Source organism: Curcuma longa, chromosome 4 (genome assembly GCF_044706935.1).
Source record: "Curcuma longa cultivar G26 ecotype Majalengka, Jawa Barat chromosome 4, ITB_CL_G26_1.1, whole genome shotgun sequence".
Lineage (NCBI taxonomy): Eukaryota > Viridiplantae > Streptophyta > Magnoliopsida > Zingiberales > Zingiberaceae > Curcuma > Curcuma longa.
In genome coordinates this window covers 18,215,122-18,231,216 of record NC_133864.1, presented here as the reverse complement: position 1 = coordinate 18,231,216, position 16,095 = coordinate 18,215,122, and the positions used below count along the sequence as shown (strand labels likewise).

General features: G+C 38.3%; 2 protein-coding genes across 2 annotated transcripts; both read left to right on the top strand.

Moving 5' to 3' along the window:
- The first annotated feature begins 65 nt into the window (after positions 1 to 65).
- On the top strand, positions 66 to 5,041 carry LOC141827976 (dihydrolipoyl dehydrogenase 2, mitochondrial-like). The gene is made up of 2 exons (XM_074715326.1): positions 66 to 371; positions 3,562 to 5,041. The coding sequence occupies exons 1-2, from the start codon at positions 117 to 119 to the stop codon at positions 4,810 to 4,812; spliced, it is 1,506 nt and encodes a 501-aa protein (XP_074571427.1). The 5' UTR covers positions 66 to 116; the 3' UTR covers positions 4,813 to 5,041.
- Positions 5,042 to 6,042: 1,001 nt separating this feature from the next.
- On the top strand, positions 6,043 to 10,356 carry LOC141827615 (uncharacterized). The gene is made up of 8 exons (XM_074714905.1): positions 6,043 to 6,512; positions 8,070 to 8,103; positions 8,320 to 8,547; positions 8,741 to 8,830; positions 9,334 to 9,399; positions 9,487 to 9,578; positions 9,997 to 10,044; positions 10,116 to 10,356. Exons 1-8 carry the CDS (start codon positions 6,163 to 6,165, stop codon positions 10,228 to 10,230), a joined length of 1,023 nt encoding a protein of 340 aa, XP_074571006.1. The 5' UTR covers positions 6,043 to 6,162; the 3' UTR covers positions 10,231 to 10,356.
- The last annotated feature ends 5,739 nt before the right edge of the window (positions 10,357 to 16,095 follow it).

The window sequence follows — 16,095 nt, the reverse complement described above, 5'->3', positions numbered from 1 at the left end:
CTCTCCGCCGCCGTACTTCTTATTTATGATATTATTCTTCCTATAGCAACCAAGAATCGCTTCTCTCTTTTCGCTGCTGCGGCGTGCGAGAGAACAGGGAAAGAGGAGAAGAAGCGATGGCGATGGTAAGCTTGGCGAGGCGAAGGGCCGGAGATCTCTTCCGAACGGAAGCGGTGCAGCGAGCCTCCGTGTTCTGCCGGGGGTTCGCGGGGGCAGCGGGGGACGAGAACGACGTCGTGGTGATCGGCGGCGGCCCTGGTGGGTACGTGGCGGCGATCAAGGCCGCGCAGTTGGGTCTCAAAACGACGTGCATCGAGAAAAGGGGAAGCCTCGGAGGCACCTGCCTCAACGTTGGCTGCATCCCTTCCAAGGTAAAAATTTCCCCCTTTTTTGTTTTCTGTGCTTTCTGTTGGATTTATCGCATTTGATTGGGTTCTCGGTTTAATCTTTGGGGGTTTGCTTCGGGTCGTAGTACTGATGCTTGGATAGCGGTAACTTGGGCTTACTATGGATTAGGTGAGCGGATTAGATCTGATGTAGTCGATAGTAGCCGCAGACGAACTGGATTTGTTTTCTTTGTCTTTTGAGTTCCATAGGTTCCGGCATTCCCTCTATGCCTTTGCTCGTGATTAACTTTATGAACCTCTAAAGTCAAGATCTAAGACTAGGAAGTTGAAAATAACAGGGTTAATTACTAAATCTATCGTGACTTTTTTAAGATTTTAACAAATTTATAACAAAATTTGAATTTTAACAAACCTATCATATAATTTCAAATCTGTAACAAATCAATCGAAAATTTGTGATCAAAATTTAGTTATTTCTTTGATTATTTTCATATTATATTATTAGCTTTTTATGAATTCAAAACTATTCAAGTTGCATCGAAATTCGCTTCGTTTTGTTTTGAATTAATATCTGTTGTGATGTAAAATTCTTAAAAATGCTTTCGTTCATTCTGTTAAGTCGGAAATATGATAGATTTGTTTTAAAAAATTTGTGGTGTGTGATGTTTAGATTAAAAGCAAAAGTTCCGAATAGATTTGTTGAAACTTCAAAAGCTCATGATAAATTTATCAATTAATCCAGAATAATATGCTGATAAGAAATGCCTCTTGCCATTTCCTCCATTTTTGACAGCCTATTTCTGAATATATAAGGGTTTGTTAGAATTGCATTATTTTGACACTTGACATTGTACTTTTCTTTTATGAAGACCCAATAATTATGAATAAATGACTGGAAGTTGGCAAAATTCTTGAATAATACACCCAACTTTGGGTTTTCCCAAACCACGTCCAAAGTTGTATTTTGTCCAATTTATTCACTTGGTCGTGTGGATGCCCCAACCATCTGATTCATCCTGCCTACTACCTTGTTATGCCATTTTTTCCAAATAGTGCTTTTCCCATCAAAGCTCATGTCCTCCCAAAACTCCTCATTTTTCCTTTCTTCTCTAGTGAGGTTTCTCAATGTCACATCACTCCTGTTTACGTTTTTTTACTTCTGATTATTATAGGATGATGAAATGTTTGTGTTTGGTTTTTGTAACTTTTGTTTTTTTCTCAATTCACCACTTCTATACTTCATTTTTCCTTGCAGCCCCTATATTTAATCCAAGCATATATCTTGTTAATGGCGCACAATAGCTCATTTAAGTCAAACACACACACACACATATTTCCTGAGATGCAACGAAGCATTTCTTTATCCTTTTTAGTTCAAAATTAGCATAAAGGAGTTCTCCACAAAAACTTCTTGTTGGCCCAAAAACATCAGACGAGTTTGTAAAGCACATAAACGTCTTTCCTGGATTCTTACCAGCAAGAAACTTGACCTTTAGAATTCAAAACGACCACTAAGTAGTTTGTGAGCTGATATGAACTCAAAATGTCCAGCATATTATAGATAAAAATCAAGCCTACATTTTCCATTTTCCACTGAAAGCCCTTTTGCTACAAAAGCAGCCTTCGTCAGATTTTAAAGGATTGCCGGAAACCTTCGCTCAGCGACAATGAAGAATGTAGAGACACAGTGAGGAAGGTTTCTCAACATACAGGGAAGCTGCCAACATGTTAAGGGAGGGGAGGATCACCAAGAGAATGATTGGAAATGAAGAGCACTACCTAGGCCAAATAAAAGTTTTGGAACATGAATTTGTGATTGTCATACCTTTCCAGATAGTTATAAATGTTTACTTTTGCCGATGCAAGATTTGGGTTTAAATGGATAACCAGATGATTGGGGTTTGTTGAACTAGCTTTGGGTGAGCTTGGGACTACTTGGACTGATAGAGGGGTAAAACGGGCATCGATGTTGACAGGTGTGCAAATTGGGCAAATACAAAGTCTGGGGTAGCATAGTTTGGTATCTCTCTGTCCACTTTTTTATCCATAGTCTTGTGCACCCTTTCTGCCTTCTTTAGAAACTTGTCTTTTAAGCAGCATCAGAATACTTTGCCTTACCATTTATCACTCTGTTCAAGTTTCAATCTCTCCAAACTCGTGATCCAATTACCATGTACATTCTATGTGACCTCCATTGTCATCATTCATACTTCACAGCATGCCTGCCATGGAAAAAATGGAACTGATTCCTACAAACTGGTAGAGAAGACAAACATAGTAGGGGAGTTGCAACTTCCAAAGATGTTTTACTCCCATGAAAACCATAGGGCAGCAGAGGAATCCATGATTGCAACCTGACTAGGCCAACTTAGAATTGCAAATTACTGCAGGTTCATTACTGAATAACCCTTTTCAGGTTGCTTTTACTGAATAAAAGAACTTCTTTCATTGACCATATCAACAGCTTTTCCATAGGAACTAGCTTTTCCATCCTGATTATTTAAAAGAATTGTCATTCTTTTTTAATCCTACTTAGCTATTATTTTTATTATTAATTCAGGAAACCTATTGACGTGTTAGGATTGGTGTCTTCCAAAGCAAGTTTTAATTGTAAGGATAATTTGATCTTGTGGAAGTTATTCCTTGTCTGGTACTTGCACAATTCCTGCATATCTATTCCCTTCCATGAACCAAATTTATGAATACATATTTATATTTTATTCATACTCTATTTCATTTCATAATGGCAACTATTCTATTCCAAGATTATGTGCTTTAGACATGTATTAGTAGTTGGATAGCTCCTATATAGAATAGAGCTTATTAGACTTATCCATTTATGCTCATATTTTACAATTTTCTTTGCAATAGTCTCTTTTCTAATTAAGTTTTAGTTCTTAGATAGGAAGCCTTTATCTTTTGCCTGGATTTAGCATATGAGAGTACCGTGTGCTAAAGAAAAACATTGTCGCACAAATGTAATAGCATTCTGGACATAAGTAGATATGCAGCATGTTTTCATACTTTTGAGATTTCTCAGACTGTTGCAAAGCTCTTGCAACAGCTTGACTAACAGAAGTGTGATGATTATAATGTCTTTATTTTTAGGAATCAAGGATCCACCTAAAAGGTTGCTCCTTTCTTATTTGTTAAAGATCATCTAGGATTTTTTTTACCTTTTACACCGGACTTAATATATATTTTTTGTTTGCAGGCTCTCCTTCATTCCTCTCATATGTATCATGAAGCTAAGCATGCATTTCCAAATCATGGTGTTAAGTTCGCTCAGCTTGAAATCGACCTACCTGCCATGTTGGCACAAAAAGATAAAGCCGTCTCTGGTCTCACTCGAGGTATTGAAGGCCTGTTCAAGAAGAACAAGGTAAACTATGTCAAAGGTTGGGGCAAGTTCATTTCACCTTCAGAAGTTTCTGTTGACACCCTTGATGGAGGAAACACAGTCGTCAAAGGCAAAAACATCATCATTGCCACTGGTTCTGATGTCAAATCTCTCCCTGGAATTACTATTGATGAGAAAAAAATTGTTTCTTCCACTGGGGCTCTATCTTTGTCTGCCATCCCAAAGAAATTGGTGGTCATTGGTGCAGGCTACATTGGTTTGGAGATGGGTTCCGTTTGGGGACGGCTTGGTTCCGAAATCACTGTCGTTGAGTTTGCACCTGATATAGTACCTTCGATGGATGGTGAGGTAAGGAAGCAGTTCCAGCGCATGCTTGAGAAACAGAAAATGAAGTTCATGTTGAAGACGAAGGTCGTTGGGGTCGACACGTCAGGGGATGGGGTGAAGTTGATAGTGGAACCTGCAGCTGGAGGTGAACAGAGCACACTCGAGGCAGATGTTGTTCTTGTGTCTGCTGGTCGAATCCCTTATACAGCAGGTCTTGGACTAGAGACAATTGGTGTGCAAACCGACAAGGCAGGAAGGATCACAGTCGACAAGCATTTCACGACCAATGTGCCCAGAGTATATGCCATTGGCGATGTTATTCCAGGTCCTATGCTCGCCCACAAGGCAGAAGAAGATGGAGTTGCATGCGCAGAGTTCATCGCCGGTAAGGAAGGTCATGTCGACTATGACATGGTCCCAGGAGTGGTGTACACTCATCCTGAGGTGGCTTCAGTTGGCAAGACGGAGGAGCAAGTGAAGTCCCTGGGGGTAGCATACCGAGTCGGCAAGTTCCCATTCATGGCCAACAGCCGCGCAAAGGCTATTGACGATGCGGATGGGTTAGTGAAGATACTAGCCGAAAAAGAGACCGACAGGATCCTCGGCGTCCACATTATGTCACCTAATGCAGGGGAACTCATCCATGAGGCTGTCCTGGCCCTCCAATATGGAGCCTCAAGCGAAGACATTGCTAGAACATGCCATGCTCACCCGACAATGAGCGAGGCTGTGAAGGAAGCTGCAATGGCAACCTATGACAAGCCCATTCACATGTGAGCACCTGCTCTTGCCAGATTATGATCTTTGGAAGCCTTTGAAATAATTTATCGAAATACATTTCAATTTGCACCCGGTTGTCTATCGTTGCTTGAGGCTCTTAGATTATTTGTTCATGCTTCATACTTTCTGTTGTTTACTGCAATTGGAACATGCCCTCGAAGAACAACTATTTAAAGCCAGTGGACAATGCTGGTGCCTGCTTTACAGTGGGTGATATTTTCCCTCATCATACTGCTTTCAATCTAGAGCAACAATTTTTTCTCCCATATTCTTTCATACAGAAATCAAAACAAATATCCAAACTGTAGATTTAAAATTCCCTTTCATTCCATTTGTTTTTATTTTCCTTTTGCCTCAAAAATTGGTGTGCCCACTGTCCAAACCTATCAATCTCGTAGTTACTAAATTTTTGGCTGTAGTTTCTTTTCATTTCATTTTGTCGAGTGTGTGTTTTGGCAGTATCTATGATTTTTTTAGAATCATAGATCTTGCCCATCAACACGCCGGGTCAATTTTGTATTCCCCATTTTTCTCTGATTTAATCCAGCACTTAACTTGTTTCCCATCCAATTACTTCAATAAATGAAATCTGTCACCTTAGTAGTTCATATACTCATTACGGAAAAAATATTATTTTGATTTTGTCGAAATTTAGTCCTTATCCATTTCAACAAGTCTGTCCCATAATAATCAATTTAATCATGTTCTGGCACGCTTTCTATCTAATTACAAATAATCATTTAAATAATAATTTTTTTGCTGTATCAATTCTTCTATCTATCTCATCTTAAGGTGATCCATTCAAATTTTTTATCAATCATAAAAATAAATCAGAAAGTGTAAGTAACACATCACTCTATAACTAAGTTTTATAATTGTCTTCTTGCTTGAAGAAATTAATTCATAAATTAATCCATAAACATTTAATTAATTACGTGTCCTATCTCGTACTGATGTCATCAGACTCAGTGTAATAAAAAGTAAAATCTATCACTTAACGATTTTATACGATCGATTTCATGATTATCTATAAAAAAATACATCAAAAAATTACATTTGATCATTACGTACAAAATTTTATTTCCATTTGATTGAGATTCTACTTTGTCTATTATAATAAATTTATATTTTAATAATCAGTCATCCGACTCTAGGAACCGACCTTGGTGGTTTATTTATTTATCTGTTTGTTCATATAATTTGGTGTCGTGATCATGCGGAGTTCAAACCACACAGTCCGAACTACCAGTTTTCCAGTCCTCATTCCGCACGCCCATATAAATCAGGCCCAGAGGATTTCCGATCGCAAGCTTGAATCGGAGGCCACGGGTTCAGATTCACCGATCCATGGCCTTCTCCCTCCACTGGTACGCTCTGCTCTGCTTCGGCTTCCTCGCCGCCGCGCTGGTGGCCTCCCTCGCCGCCATCCTCGCCGGCGAGCGCAGCCGCAAGGAGCGGGCCGGCTCCGTGTACCGCAGCTTGCTTCCCGCCGCCGGCGGAGACGGCGGTGACCACGGCTCCGGCGAAGAAGAAGGAGCGGATGGATTGTTGGGGTGCCAGCTGTGGCTGAGCCGGTGTCGGGCTGTGCACCCCGCCGCCCTTCTCGCGGTGAGGCTGGCCGCGGCCGCCGCCATGATCGGGGTCCTGATTTGGGATCTGCGCACTTACGACTGGAGCATCATGCTGTATTACACGGAGTAGGTAACCCTACCCAATTTCGGCATCTCTGGTTTCAAAATTCCAGTTCTTTCGGTGATCGAGTTGCTTCTTTCGTCGATTTTACACGAGCATTTCGTTCTTATTTGGGGAAGAATTTTGTTTTTCATGAAGTCTTCCTTATGAACTGGGTAACCCGGGAGAAGCAAAGCATCTTACTTTATTCCACAGCACAATTTCAAATTTTGATTTTCTTTTACAATCGGTTGCTTCTTCTATGGATTTTGATCTTTGAGTTGTGATAATGCTCGGAAGGACAATAAAATCATAATCTTTTTCTTTAGCTTGATCTTGCTGGGAAAGGGAGTAAATGCCAAAAAATATATTATTAGTTAGAGAATAATGGTTGGTGTCCCTTCGCTATGTTTCTACTGGTTGCTTGCGAGTTGGTACTCGGTACTCTAGTGCTCAGTTTATATTGTTGTGGGTGCATAATTTTTCTCATCTTAGTGCTCGGTTTTTGATGAAACTGATGTTGTGGTCGGGTGAACTATAACTTCTTGATTTACCTGTTCACAGATAATCGTGAGACCACTAAAATAGCGGATTTTATCTTTTTTTTTTTGCTAGAGGGTGAATAATTTTTCTAAATTTATCTTGAAATAAAATTTGAATTGTGAGAATATTAAAGATTAGTGAATATTTTGTAATATTTGTTGTAAATTTAAAAATAGATCGAAGTTTAAGAATGATAATGTCTCGTTGCATGAAACAATTTTAGGTCCTTTTATTTTCCAAGATAAAAGTAATAATAATAATAATAATAATAATAATAAAGTTAGTTCGACCCAAAAAATTACTCGAGGATTGGCATCCACGTCATCGAGTACATCAACGGTCTGCCCTGTGGGAACACTGGGGGCCGCATCGGTTCAGGAAACGGCTGGGTGGGATGTGCGATTAGCAATGGGACCCATTTAATGCAGATGTGTCAGGCGTTTCGGCGTTTTGTCTCCCCGCGTCGCGTCGCGCCTTCGTCCATGGCCGCCGGCGACGCGGTAGAGCAAGGCCTGGGGTACTGGCTGCGGTCAGGAACCCCTCAGATCCTCCGATCTCTTGTTCTCGTGATGGAAGAAGGCCAGTGCCTTCTGGCTCCTAGGGCTTTGAGTTGTTTCCCTATCGATCTTGTGTTTGTTGTCGTATCTTCGCCTTCTATTTCTATAAGCAGTAAATCTCTTTTTATGGACTGTTTGGCTTGATAATGTCGGATTTTTGCTTTATTCTTGCTTCTTTTGGATTCGATCGAACAACAATGGATTTATTAGATTTCGGGGAAATTTTCTGCAAGAATAAAATTAGATTCCATGGTTGTTGCACATTAAACTCATAGGTTTCCTCTTCCTGATTTTAGGTTCGGATCGCTGGTCATGAGCTGATTTAATCTATTGAAGTATATGTAGTATTGCGTTAAATTTTTCCTAGAGTTTATATTTTCACTTGGTAACTGCATTGTTATTGTGAAAGAAATTCATGGCAAGTCTACATTTTGTTGTTAGATTCTGAACGAGCTACTGACTATTTAAAATTTGTGTCTGCAGGTGGACATTTTTGTTAGTGATCATCTATTTCCTGGTATCCTCCATCTCCTTTTTTCAACTTTTATTTTATTCTACTAAATTATTTTATCAAAACTTTGCGATCGTATTCTATGTGCAATGTTTGCTAACCTAGTATAATTAGATGCCATTTGCTTATATCATTTTTTTTTGTTGAACTTGCATCTGATTTGGCAGATCCTCTGTTTGTCATATGGCTTGCTCATTTATGTGCAATTTTGCATGCTTACAGATTGCTAGTGTGATATCTGCTCATGGTTGTTGGATGTATGGAAAGTGTGCCACTGAAAATGACGAGGTGAATGCGTTCCTTAAAGGAGATGTTGCAGTAGATGTATCAGTAACGTTGTATGGAACAGATAGAAACAAAAATGTCAGCAAATCACATAGCTACTATGCGCAAGGATATTATCAACAAAAAGCTGGATTCTTGGGTTACCTTATGCTAATTGCTTATCAGGTAAACTTCTCTATACTATTTAAGATTCTTTCTATCTCCATTTTGGTATTTCAAACTATTTTGTTATGTTCATTTTAAGAACTTGTTTCATTCTTCAAAGTCTAATGATATATAAAAACTGATAGCTAGTTTAATTTTCTGGTAGTTAGCTTCTTGAATTTTATAAATGACGTTGTTCCATTCACTTGAGCAGACTAGTGCAGGTGCTGTTGTATTGACAGACTTCGTGTTTTGGGCCCTTCTAGTACCACTTCTTTCTGTGGAACATTTCAAACTAGACTTGGTGGGTACTCTCTACTTCAACTAAATTGTGGTCATTTATGTTTTATCTTGTTTCATTTGCAATGATATGTGGGCATTATAGTAGGTTCTGATTCCTGAATACATACTTTAATTAACTTTTAACTTAACAGTACATGTTTTTTATATAATTTGTTTTTGTAAGAGAAACTATTTTATCTGTATGCTAGATTTTTTAAAAGCATGAACTAAATGTCTCGAATCTTTCTTTACAGTGACACCAGATTTATGGTCAAATCTGTATTTTAAATGAGTTTCTAAGTGTTACACTGTGATGAGGATAAAACTTGTAGCATTGTGAACTTAGTCACAAATCCATCCTCCCCAAAAAAGAAATAAGCACAAGAAAACAAACAAGTTAAGAGTGAGAACCATACACTTTTATGTTTTTCTTGCGCATTAAACGGATTTGTATTCCAGTGTCTCATTTTTTAAGGTTTTTGTTCTTAGGTTACTAAAATTTGTTATGCATGTTTTTCTTGCCAGCTCATGGGGTGTATGCATACACTAAACTTGGTGTTTCTTCTCCTTGATACTGCTCTAAACAGTCTTGTAAGTTTCCTGCGAGCCAGATACAAATCACTTAAAAGTGTAATGTTATGTATTCAATAATTAACAAGTAATATGTTTTATCTGCAGCCTTTTCCATGGTTTCGAATGGCATATTTTACCCTTTGGAGTTGTATCTATGTAATCTTCCAGTGGATCCTGCACGCTTGTGGATTTTCATGGTGGGTGTGTTATTTTCTGTTACGTTGCATCAACATTTACCTATTAAAACTACAAGTGAGATGGTAATATTCTTACAACTAGTTGTAGATATATAAGACATAAATATCTCCACTGCTTTACTGTATGATGTCTGGTAAGCATTGTATGCATCCGGAACTCGTCACTCATATTTCTACTTAGTACTTGCATTTGGTCACAAACATAATAAGTGTCAGTTGCTAAGCAAAATGAATGGTTGGGCTTTAGCAGCTATAATCAAACTATGTGAGGAAACTAGTGAGGGTTTCATAGTTAAGTTCACGCAACTGATCCTAAATATAACTTATTATTGTTATCATTGAGCTAATCTTTGGTCGCAGAAAGATGTAAACAATTTGCTTTCTGATTTAAGTCGATGCTAACACATGAGTTTCTTAGGTGGCCTTACCCTTTTCTTAAGCTCTCCACTCCTTGGGCTCCTCTATGGTTAGTATCAGAAACGTGTTTTCTCGCCCATTTGTCGGTACAAGATTCTTACAACTACACTAATATTGCAGGTATTTGTGCTTGGCTCTTGTCCACATCCCCTGCTATGGTATGTACTCCTTACTTGTGAGTGCGAAAAACTCAATTCTTTCCAAGATTTTTGTCGGTGCTTATAGAAGACCTTGAGGTTTAGAATTATACATACACGTATATATATCTGATTCTTGTCGGTGTAACCTTCTGAACAAAGGATACAGCACCTTGGAATTAATGGTTATTATTTCAGTGATTATTTGACATGAATTTTTCTTACTCTTATCTTATTCTCAAATTGTCTTGGTGTTGGTGTGAATGAACTAAAAATGGTGTAATTTTTGGTGAAGTGGAGGTAGGTACACAAACCTTTTCCCAAGTAATTTTTTTTTTTTTACATATTTAGTATCAAATTTTATTTATTAAAACCAAGCCTTGGATCAATAAGGTTAATACTGAAAGTAAATATAGTCACCATTGGCATCTGTACTAATAGATTACAGTGAATCAAATTCTAAAGGGGGACAGTCCAATGCACAAAGGTTCCATCAATATGAGATTTCGAAGAAAAATTGAATCATATTAAATTTATCTTACATTGTAAAAAGTTGTATCCACAATTTAAATCTGTGATTCGTAGAGTCACACGGTAATAACTTTTTCATAGTGTTAAGGCTCCACCTCTAAAATGAAACAATATATGAGCATTTTACATTCTTTTGAAATTGAACAATATAAGATGGTATTGTTGAATCTTTTCAGTAAAAATGTGGAATCTGTCATCCTAGTAGTTCCACACTATTAGCTTCACGATCATAGGAGGTAAATTCGGAAAGTTACAGTTGGTTACTACGAGGAGAGTATTGTTTCGGTTTCGTCGAAATTCGATCCTTGTCCACCTCAGTAAGTCTATCCCGTAGTAACCAACTTAATCATGCTTCGGAAGAGGAAGTACTATTGAATCTCAAATGAATCATCAATATAATAAAAGTAAAATTAATTATGGTAGAGCAAAAAACATCTCAAGTAATAGATCATGAATGGGTAAAATTAGTGATGATAGAGTAAGAACCATTCCAAATAATAGATCATGGATATTGTTTGTGAATTTTCATCCAAGGTTTGGTATTTATGATCCTTGCAAAATATTTTGGTATTTGTGATGCACATAGTCCAAGCCTCATAAGATTGATTAATAAAATAATCAAATTGCAAATTACTAAGAAAATATTATTTTTTCACTCTCCATTTGATTTGTATTAGCTTTTAGAATGATTAAAATAGTGACTAAAATAGATTGATACATTTTATATAATTTATTTGTCAAATTGAGTACTTTATTGGAGTAGCATGAGAAATTGAGATTATGATTTGTAAAATTGAATCTTATCTTGTAAAATCAAATTTCCTAAATTGAAAAATAAAATAAATTTCAAAATTCTTCATCTTCAACACATTCTATAATTCTAATAAATTGACTGAAATTTCCTTTAGAAATTCAAATTCTTACCTTTTTCTATAATTATGAAAAATAAAATAATAAAATGAATTTCTAATTTATAAAATTAGACAGAAGAATCAGAAGATGGAATTTGAATGATGAATTGAAAAAGACATGACGATCACCAGCATCTTTTTAAACTAAAAATAGATATGAATTTTGAGATGTAAAGAGCATAATTATGATATATAAGTTTTTCAGAGTCTAAAAAATATTAATTACTTTTTAATTGCCAAAAAATAAAAAATAAAAAACACCATCAAAGTGTTTTGTAATTGATGGTCCTTTTTAAATTTATTTTAACGCTCTTATTTGTTTAAAATGACTAAAATTTTGATACTCAAAAAAATAATTCCGTGAGACAGGAATATTACGAACAATGGATCACTCTCCAGATTTTGTCAAAAAAAAAAAGAATGTTTAGCGACAATTGTTACAACTTCAGTTCGATCTAAAACAGCCAATAGCAACACTGGAACTTTTCTCCCTAACTTGTGTTTGTCCCTTGCATTCTCCATCCTTTCTTGGAGATTTAAAGCTGCATTTTTTTTCCATTCTACAAATTCACACGTTAATACTGGATGATACGGTCAAAATCTGGTGGTTCACTGGATCTCATTGGCGATGCTTCCTGCATAGATAAATACGCGTCAGAGGACTCATCAGGAATCATCTCGACGAGGCCCCTTCGAATAGTAAAGAATAGTAAAGATAAAAAATGAAAAAAAAAATAGAGTTAGGATTTTCATACCATAACAACTTTTTATAGGAAACTAAGCTCTGAACCCCTAATGGATTAATGGACTTACAGATTATTGCGAGTCGTGCGTTGGAGAGACATTATTGTCGAGTAGTATCACATCTATTCCTTCCATTGCTTGGAGAAGAGGCATTTAGAAACATTGCTGTTTGTTTTTGCACTTGGGACATGAAGCAAGAAAACTTGAAATATACAATCTACATAAACCTTACGATTGCAAAATCATAGAATGGTATAACTATGACTATCCTACCAATCTTTTTTTTTGGTAAAATCTAAAATATTCTAAAGTGAACGAGAAATTAATATTTACAAATTAGCTAGTTGAGTAATGCAGAACATCATGTGCATAGTTTGGTTGAGTCAATTTGCAATTGAAAAAAATGCACAAACTCGAAGACAAGTGTAATTATTGTGAATATGTGAGTAGTAACTCAAATATGTGTAAACAGGTAACCACACGAGACTAAGTATAAGGGTAGAGGCATGTAGCCTACCTGTGTCACGCCCCGAGAAGGCCGTCCGAAAAATTTCGACAGCATCTCCCCTGTAACTGTGACAAATTCCCTGAATACATGCATAATATACTCAGCCACAGGCGGCTGGAATAGGACTACTCGTCCGATCAATACACACAACCACATATAACTATAAAATAAGGCCTACACGGCCACCCAATCATACCACATGCACTATAATCAGAATATGCAAAGTTCATAAAGCAGAAACAACGAAAAACCGAACGACACGAATAACCACAGTCATAACAACTTCAACCCACAACTACATGTCCATGAAATAGTAAATACAATTAGAGACCACGACAGACTAAATGCAACTAACAAGAAAACCTTCCAAAGTGAGATAGCAGCAGCCGACCGAAACTCCAAGCTCCAAGTACCTATCTGTTACCTGGGGAGAAAACAAGGTAAAACCCCAGGGTCTGGGTAGTGAGCATTAGATGCTCAGTGGGTACAGGAAATGTGCATGTAAGAAATCATAAGGAACAACAAGGATATACAGGTCTAAGTAAACATGTATAGGAGAAACAAGATAACAGTTACATGGTAGCAGGTATCAACAGAGTATCAAGAGTATCAACTAATCAACAGGGTATATCAACGGGGACGATATGGAAAGATCAACTGTGCAACAGATATAGAATCAGTTACATGTAAGCATGTAATGTCATACAAGTGCAACAATCATGGCAAATAAATGCAACAATCAACATGCGTATGAATAAAGTAAACTATATAATAACCTACCAACAAATGCATGTAATATGCATCAACCATCGCAATCAAAAATAACAAGTCAAGTCACTGTCTGCAATCGTCGTCCCCAGCCATTCCTCTCGGAAATGAACATGAGGTGCACAACAGGACATACTGCGCAAACTCCAGCAACTGACCACTAAAAATAAGTGGGGAGTGGCAGTGTAGCAGGAGGGCAATGTAGCCAGTCCTGGTGGCACCCAACTGTAGTGCAACCTCTTACCCATGTGACACCACAACACGGCATCGGGTAAGAGCCAACAACATTCAACATCTACAACTACTATGGATGCATGATGATTATTCCAACATGTAATAGCTACTTTAATCAGCATGCTCAATAGGAATCAGCAGGGATCAACATAGGTCAATGTTATCATGGTTAAGATTATTCTAGCCAAGAATAGATCAGATGGATGTCATACAACAGGTAACAAGCAACGAATCAGATGAGTACCAACTGGATAAATTCTACTGAAACAAAGGTATCAGCATGATATCAAATAGATCATAATAAGATCAAACAACAGGTATCAACAGTGATAATCAAGGGTATCAACTAAATACTATCTATAAAGCATGGATATCAACAGAATAGATAGAAAGCAACAATACATGCACAGAAAAGGAATTCCTGTATTGACCAAGTACAGGGGTACCCACCTGATCAGACGATCGTAGACAACTAGAATCCCCAGAAAATACACTCCCGCATAATAAGTCAAGATCCTGCAAAAGGATAAACAATATTTATCAAATACAATCGCATCATAATAATAATTAAAATCTACAATCCAATCCCACTCTAGATCCCTACTTCGTTTTAAATTAGATTTAACCCTAAGTGGATTAAACCTAACCCAACAGTTAATCATAATCAACTACCAAATCCCTAATTCAACAAAATGTAAACAACTTCAACAGTAGATACTTAATAACCCACTCAACCTCATTAAGGTTCCTAACCGAACCTAGCAACATCTATCAACAGATCAATACTAACATAATATAAATTGAACAACTCTAATAACTTTCCACATTAACCTTAAATTATAACCAAATCAAATCAGAAACACTCACCTCTGTTAGAACCCCTAGCTCCAACAAACCAATACAACAGTACACTTCCATCAACTAATTAAAGAAATTCAACCACTTACCTCAAGATTCACCATTCATGATTAACAACTAAACACAAGTCCATAGAATCACCTTCAAACCCAGATCTAAACTCAACAAAAACCCTAGAGATCAAGACTTGCCGGCCTTTCTCCCTTTGCTGCTGCCGGTTCCAAACAGAGCCCCACAGCCGACCAACTCCAATCAAACTCTGAAAATCAAAATCCCAGAAAGCTTAAGAGCAATCCAAACCCGAAATCTAAGCCAAAACCTTTACCTTAAAATCCAGCCGTGCCCTAGTTTTCCCCCTTTCTCCTTGCTGCCGCAACCCAAGCCAACACCAACCGGATTCACAACACAACAAGCTGTGGACAGAAGGAAACGATCACAAACCCAAAGAGAGGCGAAGAAATCCAAGGAAAACTAGCTCAACCCCTTACCGATTCGGCTTCCTCTTCCTTGACTTGCTGCCGCCGAACCGCCTCCACCACCCAAGCCAACCTCCGCTCCAACAAGACCTAGCCCCGGTCTATGGAAGCTCCGGTCGCGGCTTCTTCCTTGGCACCGATGGCGAAGAGGGCGGCGTGCGTCGGAGATGAAGAAACAGAGGCGGAGCAGAGGAAGTCGCCGCGCGTCGGAAACAGGGTGTCGCGACTTAGGTTGCTGTTCCGGGGTTTTTAAAACCTCTTAACGGGTTGGCTAAGTTTTAGGATCCAATAACACCCTTAAACCCTTAATCCTATTTAGCTTATTGAGTAGTTTAGGGTTTAATTTATTTACGATTTAATTTATACCAAATTGCAATTAAACCCTTTTATATAACTTAGGATTTTATTAATTAATTTAATAAATTTTAGGATTAATTTATTTACGAATAAACCCCAAATCTTCCGGTATTTTACATGCTTCTCACTTGCAGCTACCAGGATTCATAAACTCTAGTACTTAACCTGGAGGTCTAGAGTTCGAATCCTGGGGAAGGCAAAAATCCACTGGCCAGGGGTGGAAAGACCTAGTGAGTAACGGCACGGCCAAGGGTCGTCGGTTGACGACATAAGGGGTCGCCAGTTGGGCCGCCCAAGGGACCGCCAATTGGGCCGCTAGTTGGGCCGCCCAAGGGGCCGAGGGGCCGGGTCGTTACAATAAAAAGGCGCCTTTTTATTGTAACTACCCGGCCCCTCGGCCCCTCGGGCGGCCCAACTAGCGGCCGAATTGGCGGCCCAATCGGCGGTCCCTTTGGGCGGCCCAACTAGCGGGCCCCTTGGCGACTCCTATGTCGTCAATCGACGACCCTCGGCCGTGTCGTTACTCACTAGGACTTTCCACCCCTGGCCAGTGGATTTTTTGCCTTTCCCCAGGAT

Bases quoted from the DNA above. Each gene is read 5' to 3' on its own strand.
- LOC141827976 (XM_074715326.1), top strand. From the start codon at position 117: ATGGCGATGGTAAGCTTGGCGAGGCGAAGGGCCGGAGATCTCTTCCGA. The intron at 372-3,561 runs GTAAAAATTTCC...TTTTGTTTGCAG, and splicing joins TTGGCTGCATCCCTTCCAAG to GCTCTCCTTCATTCCTCTCA.
- LOC141827615 (XM_074714905.1), top strand. From the start codon at position 6,163: ATGGCCTTCTCCCTCCACTGGTACGCTCTGCTCTGCTTCGGCTTCCTC. The intron at 8,548-8,740 runs GTAAACTTCTCT...TCACTTGAGCAG, and splicing joins TTATGCTAATTGCTTATCAG to ACTAGTGCAGGTGCTGTTGT. The intron at 9,400-9,486 runs GTAAGTTTCCTG...TTTTATCTGCAG, and splicing joins ATACTGCTCTAAACAGTCTT to CCTTTTCCATGGTTTCGAAT.